General features: G+C 40.5%; 1 protein-coding gene across 6 annotated transcripts in view; it reads right to left on the bottom strand.

Annotated features, from left to right (window-relative positions):
- Positions 1 to 11,722, bottom strand: part of TDRD5 (tudor domain containing 5) — a 34,457-nt gene extending 22,735 nt beyond the window's left edge. For 4 of the 6 annotated variants that reach the window (XM_060197754.1, XM_060197757.1, XM_060197755.1 and 1 more), the window contains exons 1-7: positions 11,387 to 11,722; positions 10,410 to 10,647; positions 8,399 to 8,806; positions 7,197 to 7,387; positions 6,062 to 6,145; positions 4,772 to 4,828; positions 3,817 to 3,970 (exon numbers count right to left, since the gene is read on the bottom strand). In XM_060197754.1, the coding sequence (XP_060053737.1) occupies positions 3,817 to 3,970; positions 4,772 to 4,828; positions 6,062 to 6,145; positions 7,197 to 7,387; positions 8,399 to 8,806; positions 10,410 to 10,647; positions 11,387 to 11,668 (1,414 nt within the window). In that variant the 5' untranslated portion in view covers positions 11,669 to 11,722. The other 2 variants (XM_060197758.1, XM_060197759.1) reach the window with 2 other exon arrangements.
- Between the last annotated feature and the right edge of the window lie 3,447 nt (positions 11,723 to 15,169).

Here is a 15,169-nt window from a genome sequence, read left to right as displayed (position 1 = left end):
GAGTTCAATGAAAATGAAGACACAAGCTATCAAAATATTTGGGACACAGCTAAAGCAGTCCTAAGAGGGAAGTTCATAGCTATACAAGCACACGTTAGGAAACAAGAAAAGGCACAAATAAACAGCCTGATTGCACATCTTAAAGACCTAGAAGAAGAACAACAAAGGAATCCTAAAGCAACCAGAAGGACAGAAATCACTAAAGTTAGGGCAGAAATAAATAACATTGAGAATAGGAAAACCATACAAAAGATCAATGAAAGTAAATGTTGGTTCCTCGAAAGAGTAAACAGAATCGACAAGCCTTTAGCCAGACTCACAAAACAAAAAAGGGAGAAGACCCAAATAAATCGGATAGTAAATGAAAGAGGAGATATCACAACAGACACTGCAGAAATTCAACATATCATGCGAGGCTTCTATGAACAACTATATGCCACCAAACTAGAGAACCTGGAAGAAATGAATGATTTCCTAAATACCTACCAACTTCCAAAACTAAAGAGGAAGTGGATAACATGAACAGGCCCATCAGAGCTAATGAAATTGAAACAGTTATCAAAAATCTTCCCAAAAATAAAAGTCCTGGATCAGATGGTTTTACAAATGAATTCTACAAAACTTTCAAAGAAGAACTAATACCTCTACTTTTAAAAGTCTTCCAGAAGATTGAAGACACTAGAATACTCCCTGCCAGCTTCTATGAAGCCAACATCACCCTGATACCAAAAGCAGACAGGGACACAACCAAAAAAGAAAACTACAGACCAATATCTCTGATGAACATAGATGCGAAAATATTGAACAAAATTCTAGCCAACCGGATACAGCAGTATATCAAAAAGATTGTTCATCATGACCAAGTGGGGTTTATCCCAGGCATGCAAGGTTGGTTTAATATACGTAAATCAATCAATGTGATCCACCACATCAACAAAAGCAAGACCAAAAACCACATGGTCATATCAATAGATGTAGAGAAAGCCTTTGACAAAATACAACATCCCCTTATGATCGAAACACTACAAAAAATAGGAACAGATGGAAAATTCCTGAAATAGTGGAGTCTCTATATAGCAAACCTACAGCCAACATCATACTCAATGGTGAAAAACTGGAAGCATTTCCCCTCAGATCAGGTACTAGACAGGGATGCCCACTATCACCATTACTATTCAACATAGTGTTGGAAGTTCTTGCCATAGCAATCAGGCAGGAGCAAGGATTTAAAGACATACAGATTGGAAGAGAAGAAGTCAAACTCTCCTTATTTGCAGATGACATGATAGTATACATGGAAAAACCTAAGGAATCCAGCAAGAAGCTTTTGGAAATCATCAGGCAATACAGTAATGTGTCAGGCTATAAAATTAACATTCAAAAGTCAGTGGCATTCCTCTATGCAAACACTAAGTTAGAAGAAATTGAAATCCAGAAATCAGTTCCTTTTTCTATAGCAACAAAAACAATGAAATATCTAGGAAGAAACCTACCCAAAGAAGTGAAAGACTTGTATACGGAAAATTATGAGTCACTACTCAAAGAAATTGAAAAAGACACAAAGAAGTGGAAAGATATTCCATGTTCATGGGTTGGAAGAATTAACATCATCAAAATGAATATATTACCCAGAGCCATCTACAAATTTAATGCTATCCCCATCAAGATCCCAAGCACATCTTTTAGGAGAATAGAACAAATGCTACAAATGTTTATCTGGAACCAGAAAAGACCTAGAATTGCCAAAACAATCTTGAGAAGAAATAACAGAACCAGAGGCATCACACTCCCAGATCTCAAACTGTATTATAGGGCCATTGTCATCAAAACTGCTTGGTACTGGAACATGAACAGACACACTGACCAGTGGAATAGAATTGAGAGTCCAGAAGTGAGCCCCCACACCTATGGACATCTAATCTTTGACAAAGGGGCCCAGACTATTACATGGGGAAAGCAGAGTCTCTTCAACAAATAGTGTTGGAAACAATGGGTTGAAACATGCAGAAGAATGAAACTGAATCACTGTATTTCACCAAATACAAAAGTAAATTCCAAGTGGATCAAGGACTTGGATGTTAGACCAGAAACTATCAGATACTTAGAAGAAAATATTGGCAGAACTTTTTTCCGCATAAATTTTAAAGACATTTTCAATGAAACGAATCCAATTACAAGGAAGACTAAGGCAAGTATAAACCTATGGGACTACATCAAATTAAAAAGCTTCTTCATAGCAAAAGAAACCACTACCCAAACCAAGGGACCCCTCACAGAATGGGAGATCTTTACATGCCATACATCAGATAAGAGTTTAACCAACATATATAAAGAGCTTGCCAGACTCAACAACAAGACAACAAATAACCCCATCCAAAAATGGAGGGAGGACTTGGACAGAATATTCACCACAGAAGAGATCCAAAAGGCCGAGAAACACATGAAAAAATGCTCCAAGTCTCTGCTTGTCAGAGAAATGCAAATCAAGACAACAATGAGATATCACTTCACTCCTGTGAGAATGTCATACATCAGAAAAGGTAACAGCAGCAAATGCTGGAGAGGGTGTGGGGTCAAAGAACCCTCCTGCACTGCTGGTGGGAATGTCAATTGGTCCAACCTCTGTGGAGAACAGTCTGGAGAACTCTCAGAAGGCTAGAAATGGACCTACCCTATTACCCTGCAATTCCCCTCCTGGGGATATATCCTAAAGAACCCAACACATCCATCCAAAAAGATCTGTGTACACATATGTTCTTGGCAGCACAATTTGTAATAGCTAAAACCTGGAAGCAACCCAGGTGTCCAACAACAGATGAGTGGCTGAGCAAGTTGTGGTATATACACACAATGGAATACTACTCAGCTGTAAAAAATGGTGACTTCACCGTTTTCAGCCGATCTTGGATGGACCTTGAAAAAATCATGTTGAGTGAAATAAGTCAGAAACAGAAGGATGAATATGGGATGATCTCACTCTCAGGCCGAAGTTGAAAAACAAGATTAGAAAAGAAAACACAAGTCGAACCTGAAATGGAATTGGAGTATTACACCAAAGTAAAAGACTCTGGGGTGGGTGGGTGGGTGGGGAGAATACAGGTCCATGAAAGATGATGAATGACATAGTGGGGGTTGTATTGTTAAATGGGAAACTGGGGAATGTTATGCATGTTCAAACTATTGTATTTACTGTTGAATGTAAAACATTAAAAAAAAATTTTTATGGGGGCTGGGTGGTGGCACACCTGGTTGAGCACACATCCTACAATGCACAAGGACCTGGGTTTAAGTCCCTGGTCCCCACCTGCAGGGGAAAAGCTTTGCAAGTGGGGGAGCACTATTGCAGGTGTCTACCTGTCTCTCTCTCTATCACCCCCTTTCCTCTCAATATCTGGGTCTCTAGCCAATAAATAAATGATTAAAAAATTTTAAAAAATGTTTTAAAAAGTAATTTTATGTAACTAATCCTTTCTGTTGGTCTAGTCCTAATGAGAACAATTAAAATCAGGTTTGCAGGAGTTGGGCAGTAGTACAGCGGGTTATGCACACGTGGTGCAAAGCTCAAGGGCCTGTTTATGGATCCCAGTTGGAGCCCCTGGCTCCCCACCTGCAGGGGAGTCGCTTCACAGGTGGTGAAGCAGGTCTGCAAGTGTCTATCTTTCTCTCCTCCTCTCTGCTTTCCCCTTCTCTCTCCATTTTTCTCTGTCCTATCCAACAATGATGACAATAATAATAACTACAACAGTAAAAAACAAGAGCAACGAAAGGAAATAAATAAATAAATAATTAGGTTTGCATTACATTTTATTAACTCACCAAGTGGTGGAGGTTTCAAGTCAGCATCAAACACCAGTAAGTCCTGCTCCCCTTCCCTCAGTTCAACATGGAGAATATCACTAAGAGCTCCAACAAGTTCTGTCACATTTAAGAAACCCAAATTTTTTGGTGAAAGTTGCTCCTTAAAAGTAACCTGTCACAAAAAAGGCCACGCTAATATAAAACAATGTTAGAAAACATTACTATAATATATACAGATGCTCTTGGACAATACTTTATAATTTGTACTTTGCCAAACTAAATTTGTAAGGGTCAGTGAAGTTGGGTTTTAGAGTAAGTAAATGTTTGCTTCTATAACAAGTGTAATAACAACTCAAAGGCCTCTAGCGTCACACCACAAAATTCCTCAGCTTCAAGTTCCTTTACAGAACAGGATAAATCAAAGTGTAAATTAAGTGATGTATATATATTTTACCAGAGCACTGCACAGCTCTGGTTTATGGAGGGGAGGGAAGGCAAGAAGGATTGAATCTGGGACTTTATAGGCTTAGATCTTTATAGGCTTAGGCTTCATGTAAGTATGTATGGTTAAAGTGGTACTGCTAGGTCATGGGCAAGCAGACCTTCAGCTTTACTTGCTATGGCTAAATGCCATCTCTAAGAGGACACTGATCCCCGTAGTGTGTGACATATTCTGCTCCTTTACATCCCTGCTGGCATTGCCAGACATTACAAGTAAATAAATGTTTTATTCTAAGGACAAAACACTAGGTTGTAAATATTCTTCTTATAGATAACCAAGTATTTTAAAGTACTATATTCTTAATTATTTTAGTAAAGAAAAAATACACTAAAAATGCAAAGCAAGATGTTTAAGTTCTAGAACATAAACATGAAGGATCTAAGGAACAGGAACAAAAATTCTGCTGATCATGAGAAGCCTGCATGAGAGAAACTATGGTTGGTGAAAAATTAAAATAAAAATAATACTCACCTCAAACTCTCCAAGCAGTTTAGAAATAAGCAACCCTTCTGGAAATTTGGACACAACCTAATAATTAGAAAGTTAAATACAATATAAATAGATACCACTGGAATGATGATGAGTGACAAAGTATCAGAATAAAACTGTACAAATTTAAATAACAAAGGAAAACAGTAACATTGTTATTCAGAGAGTGAACTATAGTCTTAATTTTTAAAAACTTAATTTTCCAGTTTAAAGAATCTATCTGAAAGGGGCTGCAAACCCAACACCTCCAGAATTGAGCAATCATTTTCATATAGTATTGCAATGCCACAACTCTCCAGAAATTACTAGACTTTTTTTTATCAGTTCACATACCAAGCTTTTGCTCATATAAAATAAATACACTAAGGTTGGGGGTAGATAGCATAATGGTTATGCAAAGAAACTATCATGACTGAGGCTCCAAAGTCCCATAATCAATCCCCCACCATCATCAACCAGAGCTGAACAGTGCTGTGGTAAAATAAATAAATAAAATAAAATAAAATATACACTACAACACAATTCAATATTGATGTGGTGGATCATTTATTGATTTATATATATTGAAACAGCCTTACATCCCTGGGATAAATCCCACTTGGGCATGATGTATGTACATATATTTAATATACTGCTGTATCCAACTGGTTAGAATTTTGTTCAATATCTTAGCATCTATGTTCATCAGAGATATTGGTCTGTAGTTTTCGTTTTTTGTTGTATCTAAACTACATCCTAGTCTATCTTAAATCTCATAAATGAAATATTGTACATCAACACAATGAGACACACTGTTTAGAATACTTGACACACACACATATATAATATGCGTTCCTCTATCTGTCAAACAGTTTATGTAATTTACTGAAGTCTTAACATCAAGATTTTATTTGCAATGATTTATTGGATACAGAAGGGAGGGTACTTGTGGAAGAACTTAGATTTTCTGGATAATTTTGAGAACACATTTGTCTTTAGGTAGAGGCTGGAGAGGCAGGTCAGCAGAAAGAGTGCATTATTTACATGCATACAATTCAAAATTTGATACCTGGCACTTCATACAATAGAGCAGTTTTCTGAGTCATGCACTCTCTCATTAATAAGAAGTTTTAGTAAAGGATTTAGGAGTAAAATGGTTATTCCACTCATAGCATACTTGCAAATGCCAGATATCAACATAAAACTTGTAGATAAATTTAGCTTAACCACAAGTAATATCTAAATTTATAATCAATTATTCTTGTTTATTTCTCCAAAATAAAATATACTTACAAATTTTATCTTGTGTTTTAGTTCTGGATTGATAGTCCCTCCAGGTCCAATTTGTGCAATAACTGACTTGAATGTATTCTCCAACTATAAAAAAAGTTAAATTATAGTCCAGAAAAATCCAACCATAACTCTAGACAGTATGCAAAGAAAGTATCTATCAAAGGAAATAAATTTTAATCAAAGGTAAGTTATTCTTAAGAGATATGGTAGCATTTTACTTTATTTATTTACCTCCACAGTTATAGATGGGGCTCAGAGCTGGCACTACAAATCCACTACTTTTGTGGTCATTTTTTTCATTTTTTTAAATAGGATAGGACAAAGAGAAATTGAGAGGGGTAGAGGAGATGGAGGAGGAAGATAAGACACCTGCAGATCTGCTTCACCGCTTGTGATGTGACGCCCCTCACCTGCAGGTGGAGATCTGGGGGCTTGAACACAGAGCTTTGCGCAGTTCTTGCACTTCGTACTATATGTGCTTAATCCAGTGCACCACCGCCTGGCCCCCTGTAGCATTTTTTTTTCCCTCCAGGGTTATTGCTGGGGCTCGGTGACTGCACTACGAATCCACTGCTCCTGGAGCTATGTTTCCCACTTTTGTTGCCCTTGTTGTAGTTATTATTGTTATTGTTGTCATAGCTATTGTTGTTGGATAGGACAGAGAGAAATCAAGAGAGGAGGGGAAGAGAGAGGGGAGAGAAAGACAAGACACCTGCAGACCTGCTTCACCACCTGTGAGTTGATAAAACTGTACTCTCACTGCCTACTCTCATTTTTTACTAATCCAAAGAATCATAGAAAATGCTTAGTTTAATCCAAAACAAGTAAAGCGACTTTCAGTTTTCATCTTTTTTTAAAATATTTTATTTATTTATTAATGAGAAAGAAGGAAAGAGAAAGAGCCAGACATCACTCTGGCACATGTGCTGCCGGGGATCGAACTCAGGACCTCCTGCTTGAGAGTCCAAAGCCTTATCACTGAGCCACCTCCCGGACCATTCAGAGGTCATTTTTTCCATCAGATCTAAGGAATAGCAATGGGACCAGAATGGTGGTAGTAAGGTCCCCATTGTTGTAGGGTCCCATTACACTATCTATTTCAATAGCTTCATATTTCCAAACTCAAATATGTTACCTGGTTTAATTTTTCAGTGTGATTCAATCTTGATGCCTCCTCAACATCTGACTTAGAAGTCTTTTCCATATTCAGTATTTGCTTTGATGTTTCCACATTTGAAGTGGGCTGTGGAAAGCATAGCTTTGTTACTGGAGACCCGGCAGGATATGATCCTTGTTTCACTCTAAATGGCTGGGTAAAGATTTTGCCTTTTGTGAATAAAAGGAGAAAGAAAAATAGTCACTAATAATTCATGACATCTTTTCTGGTGACTATAAATTTATACTACTGCCTTCAACTTAAAACTAAAGATTAAGGAAAGTAAGCTGACATTTTCATATTAAGCCAATAAAATGTGCACATAGTGGAAGTGATTTGTCATCTGCAGAAAAAAAAAACTAAACAATTACTGAAAAGGCTGAGATTCTTTAAAGTTTTACTTAAGGTCATCTGCAATAGGATTCAATAGGTTAAAATATAGATCTGTAATCTGTTTAGATAAGAAAGTCTCCTAGTAAGGACTTAAATTCGAAGTACACTTCTTGAAGCTGGGAAAATAGTTCAGCTAATAAAGCACAGGTCTTGGATGCCTGAGGCTCCCAGTTTGATTCTGAGCTGCTCACCTCATTTGTCTATGGTATAGCAGTGGGAAACCAAAGCAAAATATTACACAAACAAGGTGGATTATCATTACACTATCTAAATTACAAACATAAAAATTAATTGCTAAGATGACATCCTACTAGTATTCAAAAACCAGTGATGAAAAAGATCACATGCTACTAACATGTTTGATTTAAAATTTTTTTCATTACCTCAAATATATAGTTTATTGATTTTTATTTATCTTGACTAGAGAGAAGTTTAGAAAGGGCAGGTAGGGAGAGGAGGGGTGTGGGGAAGAGGGAGAGACAGAGAGAAGGACAGAGAGAGAGGGAGAGGAGAAAGGAGAGGGACACACCTACAACACTGTTCTGACACTTATGAAATGACCAGCCTGCAGGTGGGAACAGGAGGCTTGAACACATGTCCCTATGCACTATAATGTGTGCACTAAACCAGGTATGCCACCACGGGGCCCCTCTGTCAGATCTTCTTTACATAAACACTTATCAGGAGCATTTCAGTGCTGTAATGAAAATCTTGCTTGGCACTATGTGCCATGACTGCTGTAAAAAGTGCTGATCCACAGTACAGTTGTTATACAAAAGCATGCTCACCTCCTGGCCATTCTCGCTGCTTTTCCTCTGATAAGCTCTTCTTTAGCATCAACAAAGAACCTGCCCTGGTCTGCTCCACAGAAATGACATCTGAGGCAGCACTGAGCACTTCAAACATAGATAGGAAGCCATATTGTACATACTGGAATGACCGTCCAAATCTCTTGACAAATGCCTTTTCAAAATCAGAGAGGAGGACAGGAGATAGCGCCAACAGGTCTTTCAACTCACTCTTCACAACAGCTGGGAGAATAGGTGGCACTCTTCCTCGGTAAGGTACTCGACGCTGAGAGCTTGGCCCTGAGCAAACACTGGTCCTTCCCCTCTGCATGGAGTTCCGAACCTTGTGGCTGCTCCTCTGTTTTGCAACTAAACTTGCTATTCCTTTGGTGGATTCATCTGGAATGGCTAGGGGATATGAAAAAGTAAAACATGTAAGGTGAAAACTTCCTTCTTTACCCTTCTCATCTGTGATTATATATACAACTCTTTCCCCTCATTTTATTTGATAGAGCAGAGAGAAATTGAGAGGGGGAGGAGATGATAGATGGAGAGAGGAAGGTAAGACACCCTCAGACCTGCTTCACCACTTGTGAAGCATTCCTGCTGTAGGTGGGGAGTGGGGGCTTGAATCTAGGTCCTCATGCTTAGTACTATGTGGACTTAGTAATTTGTATGCTTAGCTGAATATGCCACAGCCCAGCCCCCTATATAGCCAACTTTGAACCCTCCATGGAGCTATCTAGGTAGCATGATAAGTAGAAACTCTTGATTCCTCCATTTTTCACATTTTGGAAGGGAGTTTGTAAATTTTCTACCAGAGGATGAAAACAAGTCCAACAGATTGATGTTACTTCCAACTAACTCCTGAAAGATCTGAAACTCAAAATGTAAATAATGCGTTTGCTTCATGAGAAGCAAAACATGATTTATAAGTTAAAACATGATTTAAAACAATTACTTAAAACATAATTTTTTAAGTTAAAAGCTCCACTGTTGGGCCCACGTCCACTGGAAAAGCAAGTACAGAATCCAGACTTTCCACCATCTGCACCCCATAAGGAATTTTGGATCATATTCCCAGAGGGGAAGATAACCAGAGGACTCTGAACTCTAATTCCATCAGGTCCCAGAAGTAGTAGGTGTGAATTAAGAAGGAGAGAAGGCAGGGTCACAGAGAAAATGGGCAAATACATATGAATATAGATAGATAGTTATAGAAATAATAGTCAACCCATATCTGTGATCTTGGGAGAACTAATGCAGTTTCCAGTGGAGAGAATAGGAACACAGAACTCTGGTGGTGGGAAAGGTGTAGAATTTTGTAATCTTTATAATCTTATAATTTTGTAAATCAATATGAAATCACTAAAAGGGGGGGGCTTTCTTCTGTTGGGCTATAAGAGATAGTTCACTGGGCAGAGTACCTACTTTGTCATGCACAATGCCCAGGCTCTGGTTTCTGTAGTGTAGTGGTTATCAAGTTCGCCTCACACAATGCCCAGGCTCAAGACCTAGCAATACAGAAGAGAACTGCAGCTGTGGTGTCTCACTCCCTGTCTATATAAATGAAAAAGTGGCCTGGGAACAGAAAAATTACATACACGAGATCCCAGCTATACAATAAATAGGTTCCACAGCTGTGTTTCTCCCAATTTAAGGTGCAATAATCTGGAATTATATGAGGAACACAATTTTTATTTAAAAACACACTTTTCTTAATTTTTTAAAAAATTTCTTAAAAATGCTCCAACTCTACCCATAATCTCAAAGGCTGCAACATTCCTTCCTTAGTCCTGAAAAACTAAAATCCACTACTGGAGACACAGTATAACTGCAGAATTGGAACAACCCCCCCTTCCTTTTTTTAAATTTTGGAACAATTCTTTACTAAGTGATTATTATTTAAAAAGTTTACAGACCTTCAGAGGTTTTTTTCTTCTTTTTGGTGCCAGGGATGAAACCCAAGGCTTCACACACGTGAAGCATGGACCCTGGAATCTGAACTCACCTTTCAGTATTACAGTACCATCCCTGCAGGGACAGACATTGACCACATCAGGCATGTCCAGCACCAACTCCATGGTGGACCTGTAGCCCAGGATTCGGAGAGGCAGGTGGTTGCCAACCATGGAAAGGTACTCCTTTTCCAATTGCTGTGGGGACAACCCATCCTTGGCAGAAATGAGAAGTGATCTTATCTCTTTCCTCAGGCATTCCTGTATTCGCTCCTGTTCAGACATTGCACCCTATAGATTTAAAGACAAAAACTCTGAGCATGCGGGCTTTTTAAGAATTTAACTTTTTAATAATGAATTGGTGGGTGCAGTGTGGAACTATGACCCTATAACCTTATATCTTGTAAACCATTATGAAATCACTAATAATTTTTTTTAAAAAGTTAAAGACAAACAGCTGAGATGTAAATGTCAAAAGGTGGTGAGGCAGAAGCAATAAAACAAGGATGCTCTATTATCTGTGTGCCTCACCCCTCACACAAGTCATCACTACGTGGATTCACCTAGTCTATCTCAAGAAATAATTGCCAAGAGTTAATATACTGGGAAGTTCGAGTTCCTGGCTCAGCTGGTTAGTTTGCTGCAGGCTTGTTTGGGGTTTCACTCTACGCTGCACCAGGCAGCATGTCTCCTTGGCTGGGGACCAGGACTGGGGCAGTGCAAAAGCCGAGGCCGCGGCTGCTGCAATAAAGTCTCGGTAAAGAAGCTTCCAGCGGGATTTCCCTACCGCAGGCCCCGGCGCGCTTGCTCCGACCTAAGTCAAGGAGCTGGTCTTCGCCCGCTCCGCTCCGCTCCGCACTCGGCCCTTCCTGCTCCCAACGTCTCCCACAAGCCCTGTTGGGGGCGGGGGTGTCTTCCCACCTGCTCCCCAGGTTCGAGGGCACTTGGGGCAGTAGGCAGCGGGAGGTAGGCAGAAGCCGCCCCCTCCCTTTACTCTCGAGCTGCCTCACCGAGGCAGAACCCCCCTCACCGAGCTGCCCTGAGCGCCGCCGTTGCGGGTCCCACGAAGTCCTGGGCACCCCCAGACCAGCGGCAAGGGCGAGCCCCGCGCCTGCGCACTGCAGCCGAGAGCCCGCCGTCCAGCCCAGGGCCCCGCGTGCCGACCCCAGCGCGCGCCCCGAGACGGTTGGAGCAGCCCCGGGTCCTGTCCACCCGCCCGGCTGCCGGGGGGCGGAGGCCGCCTGAGACCGCCCGCGCTGGCTGCATCTGACTGGCGCGGAGGACGCGAGGTGGGGTGCGAGACCCGCTCCATCCGTGCTCCCGGCCCGCGGAAGCAGGCAGCAGGCAGCAGGCAGCAGGCAGCAGCAGGCAGCAGCAGGCAGCAGCAGGCAGCAGCAGGCAGCAGTAGCAGGGACCCCGGACCCATCCCTGGCGGGAAGGGTCTCCTGGTGAAGAGGAAGGAGGCTGGGCGGTTCTGAAGCCAGGTGTGTCCCCTGGAGCCCAAGTCTGGGAGACAGGGCTCAGGTGTGCTCTGTGCTCTGCAGCGATTCTCACTCACCCTGTGGGTCTGGGGCGGGAGGGGGGGGGGGAAGGTTTAGGCTTCAGATAGCTCTGGTGTTTGCTGGAAAATCACCCTAAAACTAGATGCAACTGTGATGGCCTGGTTATTATTACTGTCTTAGTAATCATATTATGGAAAGGCCAGAACTTTAATTTTTTGAGTTTAGTGGGCTGTAGATGAATGTTTAAATGTCTTACCTTCTAAAAAAATGACGAGGAGGATGTATCTAGAGCAATAATTTAAGGATATATTTCTGCATAAGTGGAATTTAAGGATATATTTCTGCATAAGTGATTTGTAAGTGCTAGAAAACCAGAAGACTTTTTTTTTTTTTTTTTTCCATAGCACTGCTCAGCTCAGGTTTATGGTGGTGTGGGGGATTGAACCTGGGACCTGGGAGCCTCAGGCATGAGACTCGGTTTGCATAACCATTATGCTATTTCCCCCACCTTACAGCATTTTTTAGTAGAAAGTGGTTTTATAAACTTTTAACTAAGCAAAGTCATAAGAAAACTAGAGAATTTAAATCAAGAAGGAAAACTGAACATACAAATTTATCTTATCTTAAATTTTAAAAAAAAATCCCACTACATTGGGGAAAAAAAGTCCTAGACAACAAAATGTCACATCAACGAGTCAGGAATATTGAGGAATCCCTGAAAGACAGAAAATAGACAAGACTATGGACCTGTTTATAATATAATGCACAGGGCTTAGTAGCAAATTAAAAAGGAAAATTATAAGTCATGATGAATGAATCTATGAAAATGACTACTGCAAAATGAATAATAAAACACTCACATTCTCATTGTGAAATATCAGAGACACTGAGCTTTTATTACATGCTTTTTCTTTACAGTTACCCTAAGAAAATACAATCATATTTCCTGTTTTAAAAGTGAAGAAATATATATACAGTTCTGGGAAAAATGGTTAAACAATAAAAAAATACTACAAATGAGTCCAGTGGTGCAAAATGTGGAGAGAGAGACTGACTTTAGAAAAGATATGCTGGATTGAAATCCCAGTTTAAGTAACTTCAGATCAAGGGCCAGGGGCTTCAATAAAGAAACTGTAATTTGGAATATCAGCTACAACTGCAGTCTGTACCAGTTTAGGTTTACATTAATGCATTATCTTTTTTTTCTAGACCCCTGGATATTTCATGGTGGATAATTTAGAAAGAGAATGGGAGTGTAGTAGTAACCATCACACTATCTTTTATGCCTTTCTGTTAACACTGGACTCTGCAATTTCTCCAATATGTGATAATGCTTTTGGCCTCCCATTTGGGCACCCCATTTGCACTTTATTTCAGAATAGCCCTTACACAATGAGTTTGTGCACTAAGATGTCAGCTACTAATGCTCTATTCACTTGGCAGCAGTTAACATTAGTCCTACTATCCCTACCCAAAAGGGGAACTGGGGCTGGAATTCATTTATCAACTAACCCCATATGCCCAAAAAGTTGATGGTAAAGTGACATTTTGGATCCCAAAAAATAGTATTAGTTTGGAACTAGTAATAAACACTGAAAAGTTGGTGTGCTTCCTTTTTCTCTAGAGCAGTTATCCATAATGGATCACAAGTTTTCCTAGGAAGGGTTAAGACAAAGGTCTATGGTCCTTAGAAGTACAGCTTCCCTCCATAAGAATATTCAGGCTAAACTCAAGAGGACTTAGGTCTGGGATCTGATATAGTTCTGAGAAGATGACAAAATCATGTCTCTCTCATGAGAGGCTTCTGTTCCCTAGAACTACAGTCATGCTTTTGTTATTACACAAATCAAAAAGATGTGCTGAGTTATTTGTGTAGTTCATTCCTTGAAATCTTAGTTAATTAACTTCCCAGAGATCCACCTTGCTTCTCTAATGATTGAAACCTACTTTTCCTCTGATAATAATCTGTGCCCACATTGCCTCCTCCCCTCCTTACTTGTATCTGGGAGTGAATTTCAATAGCAGTTGTTCTTATCAGCATTCCTGGCTGGAAAACAGGTGGTGTGTGTATGTGTGTGTGTGTTTTACCAGCATTCCTGGCTGAAAAACAGGTGGTGTGTGTGTGTGTGTTTTCTTACTAGCAGCTGGAAAACAGGTGGTGTGTATGTTTCTGGTTTTTTATTTTTCCATTTTGTTGCCCTGTTGCCTTATTGTTGTAGTTATTTTTGTTGTTGTTATAGATATTGTTGTTGATGTTGTTGGATAGGACAGAGAGAAATGGAGAGAGGAGGGGAGGACAAAGAGGGGGAGAAAAAGATAGATACTTGTAGACCTGCTTCACTCCCGTCTGTGTGTGTTCTTACCAGCATTGCTGGCTGGAAAACAGGCTGTGTGTGTGTGTGTGTGTGTGTGTGTGTGTGTGTGTGTGTGTGTGTGTGTGTGTGACACATTAAAATATGCCTCATGAAGAGAAATATAGTAAAGGAATGGGTGAGTTAGAAACTGAGACATTCCTCCCTCCCAACTATTTTTTAAAAACTATGCCGATTGGTCCACTTGATGTCACTACTTGATACAATTTCCTACAGCAATTATATCAAGTCTTTGCCATCCCTTTTACCTATTTGTTACCTTTTCCTGCCTAGAAAATAAAGGTTCTCATCAGGCATGAACCACCTCAACTTCCAACCCAGGCCTCACATCTATCTTCCAGGTGTTGGAGGGACAGAGGCCAACCATTCTACTCACTAGTATATCCCACCAACTCTTCTAAGGCCATGACTTGACTTTTGATGTTGATGATTATACAATCTAAATATTCAGCATCTCTTTACAGACTCCTTTAACAAGAAACTAAGATGTAATCCTTTTTATTTTACACACACAACACAGACACAGAGGCATGGGTGTGGAAGAAGAGACCCTCTAGGCATACCTTTAAGACCAGATAAAAAACGTACTTTCCTCCATTTTTTTTTTCTTCCTCCTCCAGGGTTATTGCTGGGCTCGGTGCCTGCACCATGAATCCACCATTTTTCCCCCCTTTTGTTGCCCTTGTTGTAGCTTCGTTGTGGTCATTATTATTGCCCTTGTTGACGCAATTCATTGTTGGATAGGACAGAGAGAAATGGAGAGAGGAGGGGAAGACAGAGAAGGGGAGAGAAAGATAGACACCTGCAGACCTGCTTCACCGCCTGTGAAGCGACTCCCCTGCAGGTGGGAAGCCGGGGGCTCGAACAGGGAGCCTTACGCTGGTCCCTGCGCTTTGCGCCACATGCGCTTAACCCACTGCGCCACCGCCTGACCCCCAC

Source organism: Erinaceus europaeus, chromosome 9 (genome assembly GCF_950295315.1).
Source record: "Erinaceus europaeus chromosome 9, mEriEur2.1, whole genome shotgun sequence".
Classification (NCBI taxonomy): Eukaryota; Metazoa; Chordata; class Mammalia; order Eulipotyphla; family Erinaceidae; genus Erinaceus; species Erinaceus europaeus.
This window is presented reverse-complemented; position numbering and strand designations above follow the sequence as displayed.